At 43.1% G+C, this 24,120-nt stretch overlaps 1 protein-coding gene across 1 annotated transcript in view; it reads right to left on the reverse strand.

The window, feature by feature from the left end:
- Positions 1–4,285: 4,285 nt before the first annotated feature.
- The window catches only part of maml3 (mastermind-like transcriptional coactivator 3), a 116,070-nt gene continuing 96,235 nt past the window's right edge, over positions 4,286–24,120 (reverse strand). Inside the window, exons 4-6 of the mRNA XM_058640161.1 lie at positions 13,213–13,479; positions 11,016–11,094; positions 4,286–8,406 (exon numbers count right to left, since the gene is read on the reverse strand). Coding sequence (XP_058496144.1) covers positions 7,292–8,406; positions 11,016–11,094; positions 13,213–13,479 — 1,461 coding nt within the window. The 3' untranslated portion in view covers positions 4,286–7,291. The remainder of the gene's footprint in view (positions 8,407–11,015; positions 11,095–13,212; positions 13,480–24,120) is intronic.

The following is a 24,120-nucleotide window of genomic DNA, read 5'->3' on the forward strand; positions in this document are numbered from 1 at the left end:
TGAAGTACAAACACACATTTTAGCATTGTGTGTTATAAACGCAATTCCAAATTCTTCCTCTACAGCTATTGGCAGCTGCACTGTGGCCCCAGTTTTAAATCAATTATTATTATTATTATTATTATTATTATTATTATTATTATTATTATTAATAATAATAATAATAATAATAATAATAATAATAAATAACAGAGTCGGTCACCACTAGAGAGCGCCACACTGACAGAAAAGAGTGTCATCACTGCTCACAACTACACAGCAAAATATGGTCTTCTTTGAAGCTCAGAGAGAGGGAGAGAGAGCCTCATGGTCAGTATGTGTATGTTTATACATACACATACACAAACAGGTTATCTCAAACAAACCAGGCCAGCATACAGAACACTTATTCCCACTCCGATAATTTCCATTTAAATAACTTAATGAAACACAAAGAGAAAGATAAAGTCATCCAAAGGTAATTAGAAACCTGTCTGAGTGTGTGTGAAAGAGAGAAAGAGGCAGAGAGAGAGGCAGAGAGAGAGAGAGAGAGAGAGAAAGAGAGAGAGATTTTCGTGGTGTTTTATTCATGGTGTGAGACAGCTTAGGCCTTGCTCCGCTGTTATCTGGTGGCCTCCTACTCCTCCACCACCTCACTGGCTCCTGCAACCACATCCATCAACCTGACACACACACACACACACAATCTCATCCCCCGTTCACATCTATTCCCTCCATATGTCTTTTCACTCCACATTTCTCCAGCTATTTCTTCACCATATTACTTTAGGAGGAAAGACAGGAAAGAGAGAGTGCTTCTATGAACTCATCTCGTTCTCTTTGCGACACATCATCGTTGTGATTAGAGCCCATAACTGAGCCTCCTGAGTGTGTTAGCGAGGCTGATGGTGTCTGTTAGCGTTTGGCTACAGGAGGAGACAGACTGTTCATTATTAAATTGGACTCAACGCTGGTTCATTGACTCCTCAAAGAAGCAACAAAGACAAGTGCGCATTTATTCACAAGACGATCACTCTTGTGTGATAATTTTATACAGCAGAAATCACTCAGAAATGTCACTTTTGCTGTTTTCACTAATTTTGCTGGACAGAAACCTGCAGCGGAACACGGCTCAAAAATCATCGAGCAGACTATTGGAAATTTTACGGCCGTATGTGATCAGCTGACTGTGATTTTACAGGACACCTCCCATATTACAATATTCCATTATGATACTGCATTTTCATGATGATATTTCACAGAAATTTAAAGTAAACACATTTGTCTTGATATGAAATTATGTAGCCTATATAGTTCACAATAAAAAAAATCTAACATCTAACAACATATGGACAACTGTGATGAAAGCACAAAACACTAAACAAGCGTATATATGACTTCACCCAAATGTATTTTTATTATTACAACATAAAATCTTGCTTATTTATTGCTATTCTCCCACCTCTGCTGTGTTTAAAAGACGAGGAGGTCGCAGGCCATGTTTTAACTATAACATGATATAAAAAAAGCTGGGCCCTAATTGATTGGAGGGCCCAAATTTGGCCCACAGCCGCATGTTTAAGATCTTTAATGTACTGTACAGTGTGTGTGAGAAAAGTGTCGATTCAAACAGTCATTGAATGTCACTATGACAGAAATGGAAAGTAATAAATGACATTTACTTACAGTTGTTTTTGTGTGTACTGTAAAACTTGCAATTTTACTTTCCCTCAAGCATGTTTTGTTTGAAATAGGGTACTTGGCTACATCTGAAATCACGCCTGTTACTGATGACAGACACATGCAGTTTAGCATTAATGAGTATTAAAAAGCCAATTCTAAAGATTCAGGCCCTAAACTTAATTATCCTCTCAAAATAGGCTTTGTGTTCTGATTCTATGACGACAGTGATTCACACAGCACCATAAAGAGAGGTCATTGAATGCATCATGATCCTGAAGAAGTGAGAAAATACGCCTGAAATAGTCAGAGATCTGACATCGAGCATGCAAGGGCAGAGGTGGTGTTGGCAGGTATCACCAGCTGAACCGCTTATATATGATATATGAGGAAAATATGACATGATTCTTCTCTTTTGATGGCTCTTTCATTGGACCTGTGGTCTATGTATCGAGAAGAGGCTGAAGACCCTGAGATTTACGTTGGGAGTGACCAGGATGGACAGGATGTCAGAAATGAGCATTTTGAAAGGACAGCTCAGGTTGTATGGTTTAGAAAATAAAGTAAGAGAGTCAAGGTTAAGATGGTTTGGTCACGTACAGAGGGGGGACAGTGAATATATTGGACAAAGGATGTTGAAGATGGAGCTGCCGGCAGGTTCATAGATGTTGTGCAACAGGAGAGGATCCGCTGTGGCGACCCCTAAAGGGAGAGGTCAAAAGAGGAAGAAGAAGACTTATTAGCGTGTGATGGATACATTCTACTGTATATGCTATAATGTTTGACATTTCACACAATAAATAATAAACAATAGTGAGGAGCAGCAGATGTAATGATAAAGAAAAGTGTTTTGCATGCTAAAGCCCGGCAGCTCTTCTTCTCGTCTGATTGGATTTGTGTTGGAAACCGGTGAGTTTCAATCATCCCGGCTGTTGGTACAATCAACAGTTGCTCTACTTTTTTCAACACCAGTAATGAACACCTCAAGATTGTGTTCTCTGGAGATCTTGAGGTTTGTGTGTGTGTGTGTGTGTGTGTGTGTTTGGGGGTGCATTGAAGCAAACCCCATCCAGCTGCAGCCTCCCTCCTCCACCTCTTCACTCCCCATCTTCCTGTCCTTCAGTCTCCCTCTTCCTCTCGTTTTTCTCTGTCCTAGGTGGTGTCGCTACTGAACATGAGTAATGATGTTGTCATCTCAGTAAGTCTCCATTTATCAATGTCAGATGGGGGGGAGCAGGAGTGTGTGTGTGTGTGTGTGTGGTGATGGTGGGTGGGGGCTACAGAGTGCTGAGGAGAAACAAGGCACCTACAGAGAGGGGAATGGAAAAGATGCAGCATGAAAGAGGAGAAGGAGAGGATGACAACACAGGGAGATAAAGAAAAGGGTGTGGCTAAAAGAGAGGGTGAGGAGGAGTGAGTTTGAAAGAGGCGGATAGTGAGAAAGATGAATTACAGCCAAAAGGTCTCAGCCCTGCGTGTGTTCTGTCTGTCTGCCGTCACCAACAGGGAGCCGGTGATTCATCGTCGCCATTACTGCCAGACAGAATTAAGGCTCTGCTCTTTAGCATATGCAAGTCTAATTATGCAAATCTGCTCTGTGAGACACAACATCACTGCAGCGGTTAGTCAGTCTGGGTTTTTAGGCGCTGTCGTATGAATGTATGTGCATTTGTCTCTGTCATTCTCACGACCCCGAGATGAAATGAAATTACTGTTTGTCAGCTAACTGGGTGAGTATTGATGTTATTGTGTATGCACTCACACATGGTGTTAGAGTCCTGAAAGAGACAATAGAGCTGTGGTAGATGACGTCACGCAATCCCATCATGAAATACTCATAATCACAACAGTGACTGTTTATAATATAACATAATCCAAGGCAACAATGTTGTAACAAAAGTACTTCTTTACTGTACTTAAGTACAAAATTCATGTATCTGTACTTTACTTTGTCATTTAAATTTCTAGCAACTTTTACTCCACTACATTTCCTCTAACTATCTTTATTACTCATTACTACCAAATAAAATCAGAAGAAGAAGAAGGTTGGTAATGGTCTGTTTTACCATTCACACTCTGCAACATGGTGCTAAGTGTCTTTGCTCAAGGGCACATATAGATGAGCAGAGCCAGGAATTGAACCCAATGACTTTTGATACTTAAGTACGGTAATTGTCATATGGAGTGATTGACTGAATCACAATGCTGAAGTTGGCATCCAGATTTGCAGCGTCCCGGTCAGCAGTTTAAGGGGAAACTTAAGGGAAATGTGACTTACTACAAAGTGCGAGGACTTAAATATAGAGCGGTGCTGTATTGTGAGCCACTGCACGGGGCACGGTTGTTGTAAGTTAAGTCAACTGCTGACCAGGAAGCTGAAAATCTGGATGCATTAATTGAGTCATATGATGTACAGAGCTTATATAGACTGATATAGAACTTAAACATTACTAATATAGCTGTAGAATCGCTGCACAAACAACAAGCTCACAAAGTTCGTGATTGTTCATCCTCTCGACAATAAACACTCACTGGTCACTTTATTAGGTACACCTGTTTAACTGCTCGTTGGCAATATATTATTGCTGAAGTTTAATTGCAGTGACTGTACAAATAAAGGAATCCATTCAACAGACAAGAACTTTCATTTAATATGATCAGCGAGAACATTCTCTCTTTATTGTATCTTTTTGAAAAAACAAACAAACAAAAAGTCTTTTGTAACTCTCTTTTGTTAACATATCAGAATTCTGTACAGGATAAAAAGAAATAAGCACTGCTTAAGAACAGAGTCAAATCTCAAACTAGAAAAAAAAAAATTAATGAAAAAAAAGAACAAAATCCAAAAAAAGAGAGGAGGTTTACAATACAAATTAGTAGTAAGACATTGTCTGAAGTGCAATGGCATAGCTCAGATGGGTTAAAAGTGAAAACAAAAAACTTCCAAATAAAAATACTTCTCTATTTTTCCAACAAACAGTAAATTCTTTACAGAGTAGAGACTGTATTATCTGATGTATTTAAACTTGTAAAAACATATTTACAAATAGCCATTATCTTTTATATAGTTTTTCTCATAATCACATATATGTCAGCACCAGTAAAAAAAAAAATAGAACTAACAAAAATAAAACAAAGAACATCAACAACAACAACTTTTGTTAAAACATTGTCTACAGACTTGGTCCCGGTACATAATGATATTTGGAGGAAGCTTCCTCTCTTCCTGAAGGAATTTCAAACCGTATCACAAACCCTCGCTCTGAAGTTCTTAACTCTGACGTTTGAAGTTTGTCGTCTACCTTGTTTCTTCTTGACTGGAGTGGTTTACCTCTGGAATCCCCCTACACACTGCCTCCATTTCACTCTAACAATTCACGTGTGCTCCTCCTGCAGCGGTATCAAAGTTTTGGACGTATGAGCAGAGGAGCCGCTGAAGACCTGCTGCTTTTCCCGTGCAAGGAAGGCTCAAACAATCACTGACACAGGGTTCACCACTCTCCCCTGATAGAAACGTGGGGATGCTACAACCTGTACATCGGTGTGACCTTGACCTTCCACTCCCACAGTGAGTCGGAGCACTTCCACTCCCCCTTACGTGACAAAAACCAAAGTACAGAACCTCATTTGCAGTTGCTACCGAACGAAGCGACACGTACGGGACAAAGGTGGTCAAAGATTGTATTTAAAGGGTTGGATTATACGCGGCGACAACCAGGAGAACATATGCGTTGATGGTGAGGAGTTAGTTTACAGAGAAGAAGGCTTTTTGGTTTGTTGATTATAGCATCATCCTCCGACCTTTCACTCCCATGAGCTAAATACAAAGTAATGCACGTACAGACTCACTTTCATTCACCTTTTAACCAAGATTACACTTAAAAACACTTAGAGAAGTAAGGTGTTTTCATACCAATGACTACTGTATTAAAACCTATTTGACATATATTTATTACTCAACCATGAGGGCTAAGGAGTGGACAGTGTAAAAAGCCTTTTAATCAAGGGGAGACGCTGACTTCAGTGGAAGCACAAGCTGTTTTGACGCTAACTGGCGCTAACTGGCTCCACTCTTTTCCACCCGATCAGCTGTTTTCCAAGTTTGTCTTGTTTATAAATCAACTTTGCAGTGGTTCATTTTCCTCGTAAAGCGCCGGAAGGTGAAAACTCTTTTGTATTTCTTCACAGTAGTGTTACAGTATAGCACAGTTAGTTTGGAGTGAGGGTGTTTCATAGCTGCGGTATAAAAGAGAGAGAAGCCACGATGTAAAAGCAGGGCTAACAGTGACCGACAACCAGCTGTGTCACGATGGAAGAGAAGGCTGTGATGTGACGGGAGGACAAACCGTTTCACAAAAAAAAAAAGACAACACAAACTAAAAGACGGCTAATTTCAACTGTTCTTTTTACCGTTTTAATTGACAGAGGCGCGGCCAGCATCAATGTTAGAGATAAAACAAACAAAACAATAACGTGTGGGCTTTTTTGTCACTAAAAAGATAAAAGTCACTTGTGGTGCTTGAATACATTCAGTGCTGAGCGAATCATTCTGCTTTGTGTCAGCCTAATGCATGTGATGTGGTTTGTGTCACACAGGCAGAGCGGGTTTAATGTAATATTAGCTGCGTTAGCTGTCTCTCAAACATCTGCTCATCCTTCCAGACTCATGTTTGCTTATCTATTAGTTGGTTGAGTGCCGTGTGTGTATGTGTGTGTGGGCTTTTTTGAGTCAAAACACTTGCTTTTGCGTGCCTTTCCTCTTTCTCTTCCTCTACGTGGATAGCCATCGTCCGCATCCACACTCAGGAAATGAAACCTCCCCAATTTAAAAAGACAAAAAAACATACGCCACCCAGGTCGGTTGCCTTGCAAAAGCACTAGAGGGCAGAGTGTGGTTGTCTGGCACAGTCGAGGAAAATCATTTGTTCTGTTGTGATGTTCACAATTTAAACAGAGAAGGGAGTGTTAAGAGTGAGGAACGAGTCTCTGGAGAGAGGGTGGGAAAAACAGGAGAGGAGAGGGTGAGAGGATGAGATCAAGTAGATTTGTGTGTGTTAGTGTGTGTATGTGTGTATGGGGGGGCACAAATCTAAGGAAGCAAATGGGAGTGTTGAGAGTGCTTTCTACGAGCTTCAGCTCCTTACAGGCGAGAGATCTGAGCACCTCAGAGCTGGGTGGCACAAACACACAAACAAATTGCTGTCTTGAGGACAAGTCTTCCTCCCCCTTCATCAGTCTGCGGTGTTCAATCAGCCATGGCTAAAGCTCAGGCTCAAAGCGCTGCTGTGTAAACGGGGCTCGCTTTCAAACACTGAAATATTAGAAAAAAATCATTCCACGGAGGGAAAAAGGGGAAACTAAGGAAACACACCTCTTAATCTCTATACTGGTTTTTCATTAATATGCACAAGACATAATGATGCTACCTCAATCACACACACACTCACACACGCACTCAGACACAAAACGTAACACAATAACTCATTTATAACCGTGTCCATGTTTTACAAAACAAAAACATGCCAGTCCATGTCGTGTGGTCTTCTCTGTTTTACTTTCTCAGGTTTAAACATTCGTCCGACTCTAATGTTTAGTTCATCCAGTAAAAACTCTTCTCCAGTTTCCATCTTGGCTATTGGCTCGGGAAAAACTCCTCCATCCAACCATCACTTGAGTCCAGCTCTGCCCCCGACCCATCGCCCAATCCGAAGGCTCCACCACCTGAGGGCCCGCCCCCATATCCATAAGATGACATGTCCTGATTGGCTGTCCTCTGGTAGCCTTGCGGCTGACCTCCGACACCAATTCCTCCTGGTCCATAAGGTCCGCCTCCTCCTCCCCCTGCCCCCATTCCTGGTCCACCAGGACCTGGAACAAAACTCCCTATCCCAGTCATCCCCTGGCCCATCACCCCCTGGTTCATTCCCTGGTTCATGACCATGGGCCGGGGCTGGTTGGTCCTGGGTTGAGCGCCCATGTGAGGCCCCATCATTGGAGCACCCATACCTGCAGCCGGGTTGCCCACCCTGGGGTCCATCCCTTGGCTCATCCCCTGTCCCGGGCCCTGAAAGTGTTGCTTGGCCATACGTGGGGGTTGTCCCGGCTGCATCCCATAACTCTGAGCTGAGCCAAACCCCACCATTTCTCCTCCCCCACCTCCTGTAGTCCTTCCAACTCCTCCCGCCATGGCCTGCAGACTCTGTCCTTGCTGCTGCGGCCAGCCGCCTGGCCCCATTCCGCCGCCTCCTCCCCCAGCCCCCAGCATAGTTTGCAGTCTCTGTGCTTGGGCTTTGGCATTGGCATTGGGAGGGCCTTTGAGGGGTTGCTGGGCCATGGCGTTCATTAACATCCCCTGTCCCCCGTACCCTCCAGCTCCACCACCTCCGGGGCCTCCGGGCATACCTGCTACCCCAGGACCTGCACCTGCCTGCCGTGGAGGCCCCCCAGTGGGGTTGTGCTGTGGTGGAAGACCCATGGAGGCTTGGACGCTTTGGCTCTGGTGCTGCTGCTGCTGCTGGTGGATCATTTGGCTCATGGAGGGGTTGAGACCATACAAAGAACCCTGGCTGGACCCCTGGTTGCCATAGGGTATACCCATGTCAGTTTGGGGTCCTACAGAGCCCCCCTGGCCCTGAACAGAACTCATCTGGACCATCTGCTGCTGGTTCTGCTGTTGCTGTTGTAGGAGTCGGGCAGCCCGGATATTCTGGAGAGCCTGGCTCCTGGACGCCAGATCCTGAGGAGGACCTATGAGGAGAGATTGAGAGGAGTTAGAACAAGAGAACATAGACAAATGAGTGAGGTAGGAATTATAGAGATGGAGGATAAGAGGGTGAGACTGAAGAGGCAAGAAAGAATATAACAGACTTGGCACTGGAGGCGTTTTCTGAAGGGGAAGAAGAAGAGGAGGAAGAATAAGAAGATGTTCAGGCAGCATATCATACAGCTATGGTGCAGGGAGAGAACAAAAGTCAGACTGCATCATGTTCCTGAAGACTCAAGTGCAGAGATCCATGTGACAGTGTGTCTCAGTTTCAGCAGTCATTCTGACGGGAGTGCACTTGCAGTGTCAACAGCAAACCAACTCGTCCACTGGGTCAAAAAGAGCAACTCACGGAGAAAAAGAAATACTGTGTTTATATAAATCTACAATTATCACTATAAAGCAGGAGAATGTGTGAAGGAAAAGCTACAGTCTGTCCCTGGACTAGGATTCTGCCATCATTTACCCTTAGAGCACAGCCCTAATTCCAGATCCATTAAAATCACCTCATGATATGTATCACTGATGTATTCAGTCAGTGGTGAGGCAAAGATTTATACTCTGTGACAAAGTGTTTACTCTACTAATTTATATCAAATGCCTCCAAAAAATAAATCTGAACTAAAGCACAGACACTTTATGTCCCTGCCTTTTTTTTTTTTTCTATTAGCGTCTCAGTCGTGGCACAGCTGAGGAGGCCTGCCAACGAGGAAATGGCTCTAAGTCCTTTTAATAAACCCACTTCTGACATCCACCCACTAATCCCTCACCTCACAGCTCGGACTGCAACTGTAACTGAGGAGTGAGAGTGTAGATGATCACACGCTCCACACTCGCACAGTAAGTAGGTAGAAGAGCTGGAGGCAATTAACAACAGCCACATGTACTCAATGTACTGTTTGCTACTAGTGTGTGCCTGTCATTAACGCGAGACGCGAGTGGCTCTTTTAGCGACACGTCTGTCGTATTTGTACCGATATATCTTGCATTTCTTATCCACACAATGTCAAAGTCGGCACGGCACACACTAGTGCTCCGAGTAAGTCACCTGCCAAGTTTCACATCACCTTTTAGGTCCATATTAACAATGTAACGCAGCGTTCACCAGTGTATCCTGACTGGGAATCAAATGAATGCAAATAAAATTGTTCCATGAACTTGAATTTTAGATTCATTTGATTAACTCAAACAAAAAGAAGTGCAACAACCAATTTAGTTGCCATCTCTGTTTCACACAGGTTATAATAATGTCGGGCAGATGAATAAACCAGTATGTAATATGTAAACAGCCTGAATTATATCCCACCTTTTTATTTATTTATTTCACTTCTTGACTAAGTGATTGATCCACAGTCTTCTCCTCAAAGTTGCATGTTTTTTTTTTAAGTTGTATAAGCCACACAACGATCATCAGCCGTTTTTAAGTGTAACGCTGACTGATTGCCCCTCCCTCTCTTCATCTAAGAGAGCAGCTCTGACACGTTTGTGTCTTTTCCAGACTCTACTTGATTAACGTGATTAAAAAAACAAAAACACGTTAAGTACGGCCTTTAATGAATCGAGATTTACGCGTCAGCGCCGACAGCCCTAATATGTTGTAAATTGCAAGTGACACGACCACAGTCTCTGCAGGAACTCACAGGTGAACAGTATCTGGGCCAGAGTTTGGTGCTGAAGCCTCCTCTTCCTCTTCACACAATCTCCCAGACACTTTTTCTGATGGCTATAAAAGGCTTTCAACTCCGATCTCCTTCTCCCTTTCTGCATTTCTTTCATCTCTCCATCATTTTCTCACCCACTTCTCTTTCTCTCTCTGGAGCGTGTCTTTCCTCCCAGCCTCTCCTTCTACCTACCAGTCTATCTTTCTATTACTCTTGTTGCCAGACACCCCCCAACCCCCCCAATCTCTCTCTCCCACTTCCCTCCTCTCATCCATCTCTCTGACTTCACCGGAACTCTGGGGGATCCAGGACAGACAAGTTGCCGTGGTAACAGGCAGAGCAGGAATATTCTGTCTCTTTCTTTTTCCCTTTTTTTTTACCGGGGAGACACACAGAGAGAGAGAGAGAGAGGGAGGGAGGGAGAGAGGGAGGGAGAGAGAGAGAGAGAGAGAGAGAGAGAGAGAGAGAGCGAGAGAGAGAGCGACTGAAGAGCCAACTTATGCGTCTGACAGAGACAGACAGACAGACAGATAGAAAGGATGGGTTTTGGTTTCAGGGTGATGTTCTGTCAGCACCGCTGTTTACATACATGTTTGTGTCTATCTGTCTGTGAATATGGCAACGAGTGAACTACAAAATCTGTGAAATCTCTTCTTCCATACGTCGTTGGCACGCTACCATTGACACCATACTTAGTGCAGCCTGAGACACATATGTGCCTGAGCTGTTTTTGTCCAACAAAACTGACTTACCAAAAAAAAAAAAAAAATCCATTTTCTAATGTGCTCGTCAATAAAATGTTGAAGAATTTACACTCGGTCTTGGCTCCTTTAATGAAAAATCCATGGAGGTGCTGACCATCCTTGTGCTTTTGCATACATTTTCCTCATTGTTGCACAGATGGAATGAATGCATGCGTTCGTGTCTCTCACCTTGGTATTGATTGACTTGAGGGTATGGATTCCTCTGGCCCTGGCCCATCTGTCTGGGGAGGTGCTGCTGCTGTTGGAGCTACACACACACACACACATGCAACTGGTTAACAGGTGTCGATTTAATAAATCACAACATATTTAATGAAATTCAGGATTTGGTATCATCACAGGAAATGGGGTCACATTTACAGGTGATAAATGTAAGAAAATGATTATTTAAACATAAACATGTCCACATGAGGGTCACAGGGAGCTGGAGCCAATCTCAGCTGATATAGTGTGAAAGGTAAACCCTGGACAGGTCGCCAGGCCATTGCAGGACCGACAAACGCTCACCCTCACAGTCACACCTACGATCAATCTAGAGCCATGGTTCTCAAACTGTGGCAGCTGATGAATTCTGACCAGTGTGTAGAAAATGAAACAAATAACAAAAAAAATATAATAATAATTAGAGCCACATTATCTCTCATTCCATCTTAATCTAATTTCACTAAACCAGTGTGTGAAGTATATGTGACGAAGAGGAGGATGATGAGAGAGCAACTTATGTTTTTGGGAATAAATCTGCCTCCTGTCAAAAGTCTGTAGCTGACTTTGCTCGACCTATTTACACCACTGTGTTTTAACATTGGTACTTGGTCTAAACCTTTTGAGAACCACTTTTAAACCTTGTGACTGAAGTGGAGAACCCCGAGAAAACCCACACAGACGGGGGAGAAACGTGCAAACTCCACACAGAAAGGCCCTCGCTCAAACTGTGATTCAAACTGGCAACCATCTTGCTGTGAGGCAACAGAGCTAGCCACTACACTCCCGCGTGGCCCTATTGAGTACAGTAATTAGATTACATTTCCAGAGCCCAACACTGGAGGTGACACAGATGTTTACGTGGAGTGAAGAGTCATCAGGAGATCACATATTCCTAAACTCTTGATTTATTACAATCAGATCAATCATTTAGAACTTGAATTCATGTATGAAGCATTTTCTCGTCTAAGAGCTTTACACTGCACTCTCATTGACACCAAGTCACAACACCATCATTTATTTATCCAACACATCCACTGTACATAGAGTGTTTTTTGTTGTTTTTTTTCTATCACACACATCTCTCACATTCACACACAGTCACCCAGGGATTGAACTCCCGAACTTCTGGTTGGGAGATGACCCACTCTACCTCCTGTGAGTGATAATGTACTTTGTGGCAGTGACAAGTACAACCCGTCATATCTGTACACGCTGTGGGGTTTATACAGTTTATCACTTTATCAGGTCAGAAATAAGATAAATTTGAGTTGTAATATTATTTTTTTCTCTCTAGTGAAGTTTTGCTTTTGCTGCTTTGTGCTGAATCTGAAGAGCTTGGGCCTCAAATGTCAACTGGTCGCTAATAAAACAACTTTTTGGGACCAGTAACCAGTGCAAAGGCCTGCCAATCAATTTGATGCGGCCATCCACTTAATATAAAGTCATAATTACTATTATTTCTGTCAGCTTTTATTTAATTCACAGATTAATTGAGCATCATAACTACATTTTGTATCGTAAAACAAAAATATAAAACCAAAGGCAGCCCTGACTGTGTTGCAGCTGCAGGAAATGAAATGGGAACATGTTACATGTTTAGTCATTAATAAGCAGTGCAAGTCTCTGCCACACAAGAAAAGCAGGGACATGAGGACACAGTTGTGCTTGTTTAAACAGAAGCTATGATATCCATTTAACAACATACACTAAACCTCAGCAGGATGTGTCCTTTCACACACGCACACACACCTTTATTTTTTGTATGTCTAAGTTATTTGCAGATCCAATTTAAAACTAACATGGTAGGTGGCGACATCGACATTGAAGTTTGGAACTCTTAAGTTCTCGATTTCTTCGCAGAGTGCGAAATAAAAGGAAAACGCCACATTATCACAGCAGGCAGCCATTTGCGCACACACACACACACACACACACTAACGTGCATGACATACATGAAAAGGAAGGAGTGAAGGAGCCTGGTAGAGGGTAATTATACATAAAACTAAACAACAGTAAAGAAGAAGACAGGATGGAGATGCAGACATGAAAATACACACTTAAGTTTGGACAAACAATGTTCACACACACACACACATTAGAAATGAGTGAGTGACACATGGACACGGGCCTTCCTGCGTTTGAAGACGTAGAAGAGCCTCACCTGCTCAGCCAGTAGTTGCTGCTGCTGCTGTTGCCTCTGTTCTCTGAAGAGCTGCTGCTTCTGCTGCTCCATCATGTGCATCTGCACCCTCTTCTCCTGCTCCATCGCCATCATCTGCTTCATCATGGCCGCCTGCTGCTGATTGCCCACGTAACCCGGAGGCGGCCCCGACCCCTGGTTGGGGCCCACCCCGGAGGCCACACCCCCTCCAGGGTGAGGGGGAGGGATGGCGCCCGGCGGCCGTGACATTCCCACCACACCTTGCTCCTGTAAGACAGAGAGGAAGGAGGCCGTTGGTCAAGTGAACTGTTGTATGTTCCAATGTTTCCTAAACTTTCTATATGTGGACCCACATTTTAAAGACCCAAACCATCATAGAATTTACAACCACATTTGTTACGCCTGAAATCATTGAGTTAGTAAAAGCATTGGTCGCCATACTTGGCAATAACTGGATTAAAAAGTTAGTTAATCACCTAACAATCAGCATGGAAATAATAGCAGAAGCCGCGATACAGACAACAGTGATTAAAAAAAAGGGGTTAATCCAAGATGGTACATTTGTTGGGCTGATGGGGAGATGTGACATTTGAGGACGACGGTAGCTCAGTGGTAGAGTGAGTTGTCAACTGGAAGGTTGTGGGTTCGATGTGCCGGCAGCGTGTGAATGTGTATGGAAGATGAGTGATAGAAAATGTGCTGCACATAGATGTGCTGTGTGAAAGTGGGTGCGAATGGACGAATGGCAAAACTGTAGTGTAAAGCAGCTTTGAGTGGTCATCAACACTAGAAAAGAACTATTTAAATACAAACCATAACTATTTATTATTCTAAATTATAAGCTAGCTCAACACGCTAACACCTATGTCATTGCTTGATTTGTACTAGAAAGTCAATTTGTTTTTGAGCATGTTTTTATGCAAAAGTGTGACTACTACAGCTGTTTATTTTTATAGAATGAACCAATACAGCGATTCCCAAACATGTGGGCCAAGGTGGTACTGCAAGTGGGCGGTGAAAGGTCATTAAATATTAATACATATTTTCAATTTTGTAATTAAGTTTTAAATTGCTGTAAAATATGTACATTAGATTTTAAGAAGAGAGAATGAATGGATGAATGGTTGCTTGTCTCTATATGTGGCCCTGCGATGGACTGGAGAACTGTCCAGGGTATACCTACTTACAGCACCCCCAGCAACCCTCCTGTGGAGGATAAAGATGGATGGAATAGTAACCTGTAAGCTAATATTAAGTCCAAGCTGAACCTGCCGTAAATTGTTTAAACAGGAAGTAGACATACTTTGCAAATCGGGTAATGACACACCTAACTAAACTGAAACTGCTCGTTGCATCGCCACCTAGTGTAGTGGAGAAGGACACACTTGATTGGTTTAACAGATAAACGTGAATCTTTTTGTGCATGAGCATAATAAATTAATTAGTCGTTTCAAGTGCTCACTCTCACTAGAGCTGTTGTGTGTGTATCGCATCGTGACTTAAATATCATGATAACGTCGTACCGCGGTGTCTCTGCCAATTCCCACAACTACCGAGTGATGACTCCATGTGTGTTTTAACTTTTAGGTATAAAACTGCAGTAAAGCATTATGTTATGCACACAAAGACACACAGTGCAGGTATCTGTGAATGAGACTGAAGAGCAGGATAAAGACAAGCCAGCCTCAAGAATCGGCACGTCCAGTCACACTGAGTCCTCCCAAAAGGGCTTTGATGGCTCCTCACTGCATACATTATCTCCTCATTAGCATATAAAGAGCACTTCCTGCTCTACTCAGCCTTATGCTAATCTGTAATAGGATGAAATGTCCAGCTCTGGCCAATGGCAGAGTAGCGTTTATGAATCCATTAAGGGTCAGACAGCTGGACGAGAGTGGACACTGTTGAGGGAGCGAGAGTGAATGGACCTGAGAGGAGAAGAACGGATGATTCACACTGGTGCATTGTTGCTCATAAAATAAAAAAAATACTACCACACACGACTGCACAGATACGATAACAAAACTATTTTTTTTTTCTAAACTGCAGCGAAACAACCAAACAGCACAAGCAGGATTACAGCTGTGATTCGTAGTGTTGGCATTAGTCTGCAACAAACCACTGTACTCAATATGTTTTGAAAGAGCCAAAGCCTCATAATCCGTATTGAGGCTGCGCTCTTCTTAGAAAAGAGTAAGGTGGAGATAAACCTTATATATTAGAGCAAAAGAAAACCCAGTGGAGCAAAACAGAATTGGATGCTTAAGACTGGCTCAGCAGACAGCCAGACCAGACTGATCGATGTGCAGAGCTACGTGTCTCATCTCTGGTTGGCATGTTCTTGCTGCTGGATGGCAGCAGAGCAGTGAGAAGAGCAGAGGTGCAGTGTCAGGATGTGACCAACGGGTGGCAGTGGTGGTCTTTAAGCACATGTGTGCACGTACTCCGTGTGTGTGTGTGTGTGTGTGTGTGTGTGTGTGTGTGAGAGTGTGTGTGTGTCTCACTGGCTTCCTCTTAGCAGATGGCTCAATCATGACGGTTCTGATCTACAATCTCTCCCCCGCTCACTCTCCCTCTCTTTTTCTTCCTTTCCCTCTAAACACCCCATCATCAAACTCCTTCCTTCACTTTTTCTCTGCTGGTTCTCCATCTGTAGATTTTTGTTTTGGGGGGTATGTGTGTGTTTGTCCTGAGTCATGTCCACACAATTGCTACAGGAAATGGAGAGAGATGGATTACACAGAGGGGGAGGAAAAGTCTTGGAGAATTAAAGATTTAGGTGGAGGTATATAGATATATATATACACACATATATGTATATATATACCTATGTATGTATATATGTATATATATATGTACATACATACACATATGTATAATTGTTAATTGCTTGATAATTAAAGATATTGAAAAAAAAGAGCAGCATACAAGGGTGCAGATGGAAAAAGAGCAAGTGCATTAGCAGTAGCATCAGTATTATTTCATTAGTGCTTCGCTGAAGTGTAGCTAATATACAAGGAACTCAATGTCATGCCATTTAAGCTCACTGCGTAGAAAGCAGGTATCCTCTTTAGGATGAAAACGCAAATTAAATTAGTAGAGGAAGAGGAAAAAGAAACGTGTGTGTGAGAAAGTACCAAAGAGCAGGTCAAAAAAAGAGGGAGAGGGAAAGCAACAACATGAAGAGCAAACAGCCAAAGAGGAGGTGAAAAAGGTGCGACTGGAGAGATAAGAGGAGAGGAGAGGAGAGGAGAGGAGAGGAGAGGAGAGGAGGTACCCTGGCAACAGTTGCTGTGGCGAGGAGCAGATGGCGCTTGGAGGAGCAGCTATGGCCGCCGTGCCTGGTCACCCCCAGCAATGCCACTCAGACCCGAGCGAGTCACACTTACAGAAGAGATATATATATATATATATATATAAATATATATATATATATATATATATATATATATATATATGTATATATAGACAATTATTATTTTTTTAATGTCATGTAATGTCACATCAGTCCCACTAAGACTAGCTTGACTTTACTCGGACTAATGTGTTTACATGCAAAAATTAAATACCTGGGAACATGTTACATGTTAAATACCTGGATAATGTGATTCATAGTCCGATTACTCCTGCACATGCACCAAAATCCCCCCCCCGGTCTTTGACATGGCAGTAGAAGGAGACGACGTATATAACGATGACGTTTCCGTAAAAGAACAAACAACACAATAGTTGGTGAGAGTGAAAGCTACGGAGAAGACCCACTTTTGGATTAACAAAGAGACAAGATTTGTCTCTGTGAGCCTCTAGTGGAGGATGAGATTGGCCTTAATCACTACTTTCAGCTCTTCCTCAATAAAACACAATGTCAATTTTGCAAATTATGTTCACATTTAGAAGAAATTGACAGGGCATATAAGTGGACATCAGCCTGGTGACCTTCTGTTTCAACTGCCGTGGTGCCTGTCACATCACGAATATTGAGACTTTACAATGGGAATTTGTTTTACCACCAGAAAACTATGTCTAGTCTATAAACAGTCTGTAATAAGAAACGTGTAGGAAGTGACTACTGTGTCATTGCTTGCATGGGTCTCAGGTCTTGCCTGTGCGGATTAAAACACAGCCTGCAACTGTCATGGTAGAGAGGATGACAGGGGCAGAATTTAAGTGCCTTTACACAAAAACTATGGATGTTGTCTTTGTTTTCTTGGTTTTGTTTGTTTCTGGCACCTTGGACCAGCCCCTGAAACTTGTGGCAGGAAAGACACGGCAGAGGAGAGAGAGAGAGAGAGAGAGCAGAGGAAAAGCAGAAGTAAATGTATCACAGGGTGTTCCGGAGGATGTGTGTGTTTGGTTTTGAGAGGGAGAGAGAGTGAGTGAGTGAGTGTGTGTGTGTGTGTGTGTGTATCAGTGGCTGTCAGCTTTATTGGGTTAGAAGCCATGGAGAGCCCAGGTGATTACATTACACGTGAAGTGAGCGGAAATGTGCGTGAGGAAGGGAGAGACTGTCCATTTCAGTCTTGTGTCTCATGGAGCAGAACTGTGTGTTCATTGACGTAATTGTACACAATTACGAGATATATAATTATTTCTCAATCACTTTATTGGAACACATCCAGAAAATACAGGAAACATGTAGAACACATTTTGTAGGAAAATTCAGGTTAAGTGTCAAGTATTAAGTGTGACCCTTTCTTACACTTGAACAATAACATGACCCTGAATCTGTTAAACCTGGAGAACCAAAGGTCTATTATACCAGGTTTATTCAAGACAGACTTGAGCATCACATAAACGTCATACGAGTTAAAGTCATAATGATCAACAATGCTGGTGTTGCCCTGAGACTTTTGCAGTTCAACAAAGCTGATTTCAGTACTATATCAATTTTGTTCCTTCATTCATTCTTCTCATGAGGGTCACTGGAGCCAATCCTACCCAACCTAGGACGAAAGGCGGGGCAGTTCATCAGAAATTATATTCTGGACCAGGTTTTGGTCTCTTTGAGGACGAGTCCTGACAATGTCAGGGTCCTAGAGAGGTTACATGAAGCACATTACGCTTGAAAACACGCACACACACGCCTGCTCTCCACAGTAGCTCACATCTGTCACTCACTTGTGTAGGAGAAGGGAGGGAGAGGAAGGAGAGGATGGATGGATGGATGGATAGATAGATGCTTCATTAGATTCTCATATAGACTACGGCTACAGTTAAACTGGGGAAGAGCATGTGCTCACATCCTGTTTGTGCGCTCAGGTAAAGGTGGAGTTTGCAGCAGCTGATGGTTGGTTGGTGTTTGGAGAAGCATGTGTGAATAGTGTGTGTCTCAGCTTGAAGGTCACAGGTGTGATATCCTTCACACACATACACATACACATACACACACACACATGTAAATATCCTTTAAAGGACTCACACTGACTTCCATTTGTGTTCATTTGAAAAGCCTAAACAAAGTTGTTATCCCTAACCTAGTTAGTGGCAAACCCAAACCGTGACCTAAACATAATTCAAGTTTATTCAATATAATAAATCAGATTTTCAGTGTTTGTCGTGGCAAAAAAAATCCATTCTCATGCTTGCCACTACTGAAAGGGCAAATGTTTGACGCGCAAAAAGAAAAAAGGGAGAGGTTTTTGGGTTCAATGATGATTATGGTTTGTTGTCAAAAATAAAAAGACAAAAAAGGGGCAACGTGATTTAAGAATCCTTTCAATACTATGCTGCGCTGCACTGACAGCGTTTGCCACCGTTCCTGCCGTGCACCGTCACATTTAAAACCTTGGCCCTGCCCTCACCACCTGAGGGAGGATTGCACAAATTAACACACACAACAAATACATTAGATAAAGCAACAAAACTCATCCTATATGCTCAAAATATTTAACTTTAATGCGGCTCCTACAGCCTTTAAAACCAGGAAAAGTCATCACTTTTTTAAAACCCATTTTAGTGAGGACATATCACAGACATTCCCTAGCCCATTACCCTAATCACAACTAAGTGCCTAACCCTAATCCTAAAACCCTAAGGCTAGGTTTCAACCCTGAAAAGGCTCTTTAACGTTGTGGGGACCAGACAAACTGTCCCCACAAGGTCAAAATGTCCTCACAGAGATAGGTTTGTAGGTTTTTTGGACCTCACCAAAGGCTGGTGGAGGTATGATGACCAGTGGTTTAAATTCATAGGTTTACATTTGTAGACGCACACATCAACCCTATACCTACCTTAACCACAACCTCTCCCTCCCTCTATCTCTCTACCACACACACACACACACACACATGCATAGACTCACTCACTTACACAGTTTCTCCCATAAGAGGGTTATATTTAAACTGCTGGAGAGGAGACTTGCTCCCCACAGAGGTCTGTTTAATCTCTAACATCTCTCTGCTCTAAACCCTAACTGGCCTATTTCTGAATCTTCTCCATCCACACACACACAGTCTCACACACACACACAAAGAAAATTCCCCTCACAGTCACAGAGACAATCGTCTGGGTTAAAGAGGGTTTCTTAGGATCATCATATAACCATTACTGAACCAACGTGATTCCACGCAGTGTTGCTATGAAATGCATGTCGACATGCAGCAGCGGATCAATTTAGGTAAATGAAATCCCTGCAGCATGGGTGCTGTTCGGAGGCACTGTGCTCATCCAAGGAATTTCTCTGTGTACAGAGGATTGCCACCCACAGACAGCACAGAGCCAGCCGGGGTGTCAGCCCATGTTCGTTAGCAATCATGAGGCACGGATCAGATTTCTTTAAATCACAGTTTAACCAACAAAAACCTTGGCTCACTTGTGTTTTTTCTTTTTCTTGGAGATCAGATTTGCCTTGCACTGCTATGGATGAATTTAATATCATTTCAAAATGACTTTTGCTGACATGAAAATGACTAGGATGGACGTCTCTGTCCATAGCTCACTGTTCCATTGATATGAATGTATAGTAAAACTTGGGTCTGCCACAGAGTCTAAAGTCAGCAACTGGCGGCCCGTGGGCCGAAGCTGGTTTTCTGTTAAAAAATCTGATTTTTAAAAAAAAAAATGATTTCACTTCTCTACAGAATTCAAAGCCTTTATTCTGAAAAATAAATGTATAAACTGAGTAAACATATTATTTTGCTAGAACTGACAATAAACTGAAATACATAATGGATAACCAAGTTTTAAGAATAAGACTGCCATATGTTAGGTGCAGAGAAGAAGCAGTGACAGTATGAAAAGGGTAAAAACTGTTTGTTAAGAGCGTTGTTTTGGACATTTTATTCTCTGCTTCTCACACACATTTGGTCTTAAAAGAGTTTGTGTAAGAAGTTGCTGATTAAAAACACATTATCACCGGGCGACTACTGTAACGTTTAAGGCAGCACAATATAATTTTTGTTTTGTTTTCTGACCAAAACAGTTTTAAGACACTAGTAACAGTTTGTTGCAAATTCAAGTTACTAAAAAAAACCCCCAATACATTTCTTAAATGTGTCATGTTTGTATAAGATTGGAGAGTTTAGGTTTTGCCTGATAAAGATATGATGTTTTTTTCCCCCCAATATTCACTTGATTAGAAAAACTAGAGCATTTGGGTGCATGAGAATCAGAATACGTTTCAATGTACTTTAAACGCGCCCGTCTCCAACAAAAAGAACAGAATAAATAATAATTCTCTCTTGGTAGGTTTCAGACAGAAAAAGCTTAGGTTTCTCAGTTTACACATCCAGGCTCTATCCACATGACATTCAGAGTCCTCTGTAAACTACAATGTAGTTGACCATTCCCTGATTGATTTTTTACTTTGAGTTTCTGTATTACCTAAATACCAAAATTCAAAACAGAAATCCTTGTTCTTTTGAACTTTTGACCACTGGTGTTCCCCATTAGCAATTATTTATAATCAGCTGTTTTATCCCGTCAGGAACATGACCAACGTACCTAAAAGGTCATGTGATGTGTGTTATTAGTTGTTTTCGTATAGAAGTACTTCTGATATGGAGGTGGAACTCTCACCTGGACACAGATCCTTGAAAAAAAACCCCACAGATTTAAATGAAAATCCATTGTTGAAAATGCATTATTGGGTTCGATTCTCCTTCCTTACTTCAGCACAGATCTACCCAGGCTTCAACACCTGCTGAAAACCCAGATGACCACCTTAGCTCAGGCATTCATGTTTCTTATGCATGAATGAAAGCTACATTGATTACTGTCCCTGTGTGTCATTTGAACATTTGACACCTATAGTGATGGAGGCCACACAGTGGTGCACATGGCCAGCACTGTCCTGGTCCAGGTCTTTCTGCGTGTGTGTGTGTGTGGGGTTCCACCAGGATCCCTGGTGTCCTCACACATGTCCAAAAACATGCAGAGGTTAAGTGGACACTAAATTGCCTGTAGGTGTTTGTCTCTGTTGGCCCTGCAATGGGTGTAACCCTGCTTTTCGCCCTATGTCAGCTGGGATTGCCACCAGCAGCCCTGAGAGCCTCTAGTGAAGGATAAAGCAGAAGACAAAGGATGTATGGATGAATATCTATAGTGCATTTGTGCTTTTTATGTGCCTCTTATCTGTGCATGAGTGCAGACGTTGCATCGACATCAGTTTGACCGACCACATGACAAGGTTTTACACCCTGAAATTCACTGACGTCACCTGTAACCAGGCTCCTACTGGACGATACCAGCTGTCATTCAATGAGAGGGGGTACACTCATACCTGTATTTGCTGGGCTTTATCATCTTTTTTCCTCTAAATAGGAAGTGAATAAGAGCTGAGGCAAGATAATTGACTCCCGACGTTATGAATCAAATGAGAAGGTGGTTCCTTTCGCCCTAGACTTCGGTTCAAATGGATGATTCTATTTGCAACCAGAAAGTACTAATTCCTGAGCTTCTCCTATCAAATCCGAAGACTACATCTATTTTTGTGTTTGACCATTTGACAAATCTCGAACGGCAGATTACAAGTTTCTTGAGAGCCGCTTTAGTGGCAGTTCCACAAAAGTTGCCTCCTGTGAACAGCATTAGCATTAGCGAGGAGGATAAATGGCCAGACGGCACAATATGACGTGCAGTGAGAGGACAGAAGACGAGAGTAAATCATCCTTGTGACAACAAGCAAAGAAGCAGAGGAGGAGGAAGAGGAGGAGGAGGAGGAGGAGGAGGAGGAGGAGGAGGAGGGAAGCATGAGTGGAGCAAAGGGATGAGATCACTGGTGGCCGGGGAGGGATTGTGGCGAGCACAGACAAGTGTACCACCCTAAGAGGGACCAGGTGCTACAGTAAATCACCCTGGAAACGGTAGCCATGGAGACCTTAAAGACACACGTGCAGACACTCACATGCCAGGGAAGGAGGGAGAGAGAGAAGGAGAGACGCCGGTGGCAGAGAGTTTGCGGTGTAAATGTGTGTATTCTAAAAAGAAAGGAAAAAGGAAGGGGAGAAAAGTGAACGATGGAAAGAAAAAGAGAGAGAAAGAAGGACCGATGTGTTTGTATATAATCTAATCATGGTGGCTGAGAATGACGAGCGTGAGTGACAACCTCGGAGTGTGTCTCTGTTCTGTGGCGTCTTTCTCTTGCAGCCTCTCCATTACTCTCTCATGAGCACTTTACATCATAGCCTCCCTTTTTTACTGCCGTGTGTGTGTGTGTGTGCGCACACCGAAGTGCGTATTGAGGGCAATATACAAAGCTTTTACGTAGAAGAAGCAATAAACAGAGAGAGTAAGGAAATCAAACACGGAGGCGAGAGAGCGTGTGTCTGCGTGTGAGGTTATAACATTCCGGTTCTTTCCAGAGAGAATTCCCAACTAGAGGCTTTGAATTATTCACAGCTGCGATCAGAGCTATTACACGGCTGTTAACAGAGGTAAAGATATGTTCCCCACATCCATCCATCCATCTCCTCCCTCCCTCTGGTTTGGACAGTAAACCACCTCTTCTTCACTTTCGTCCTGCCTCACCTCTCACTCTGTGGTCTGGTCTTTCATTTTGCGCCTGCTCAAATTATCCCTCCATCCCTTCTTCACCTCATTCAATCTCTCTCCGCTGTTCATTCATCTCCATTTCTCTCCCCGCGTTGCTTATGATCGCACCATCCGGCCACTCCTCTGACTCCTGCCTCCCTTCCTCCCTCCTTTCCCATCCACCTGCTGACTCCATCCATCTTTCCCCTCTCATTCCTTCCTTCTTTGTTCACCTCGGGGGCTGTTCCTTCCCCGTTTCTCCCCCACAGCTCCCCTCGCTCTCCACCTCCGTGGTTTCATTTGTTTTTCTACCTGATTCACATTTGCTTTTTCTGCATCCACATTCATCCATCTTTATTCTGGCTGTTGCTCATTTCACGTCTGGATCCATCTCTGCATCAGCAGCTATCACTCTGCCTTCCCCCTCCCTTATTTCACCGTTTACCACATTTCCACTCCCCCCCCCCATTTTCTTTGACACCATCTTTACAGAATGGCCGCACAACCTCCACCTCTCTTTGTCTCTCCCTCCATCCACCTCTTTAAATCTATCTCTGCCTCTGTCATAGCCCCCTCATTATGCCTTCTCCTCCTCTGCACTCCCTCCCTCTCCTCTCCAGAGGAGCCATTAGGTGCTGCTGTAGGGCTATCACTCTTTTCCTCTCTCCCTCTCTTTTTCTCTCTGCTGTAGTCTCAGGGCAATAGGCACCCCCCCCCCCCCCACCACCACCACCACCACCATTCCCTCCTCAGTCTCTCCATCTTCCTGTGTTTCTTCAGGCACTCTTTTCTTTCCTCTTCACATCATCTCATCTCACTCCCTTCCTGCTCCATCCTCTTCTCCCTCCCTCCATCTTGATTTCTCCACCCCTTCAACTACCCCCCTCCATCTTTCCCTCCTTCATACCATATTCAAGTAATCTAGTGTATCTGCTGGAA

The sequence above is a fragment of the Solea solea genome, chromosome 10, assembly GCF_958295425.1.
Source record: "Solea solea chromosome 10, fSolSol10.1, whole genome shotgun sequence".
Classification (NCBI taxonomy): Eukaryota; Metazoa; Chordata; class Actinopteri; order Pleuronectiformes; family Soleidae; genus Solea; species Solea solea.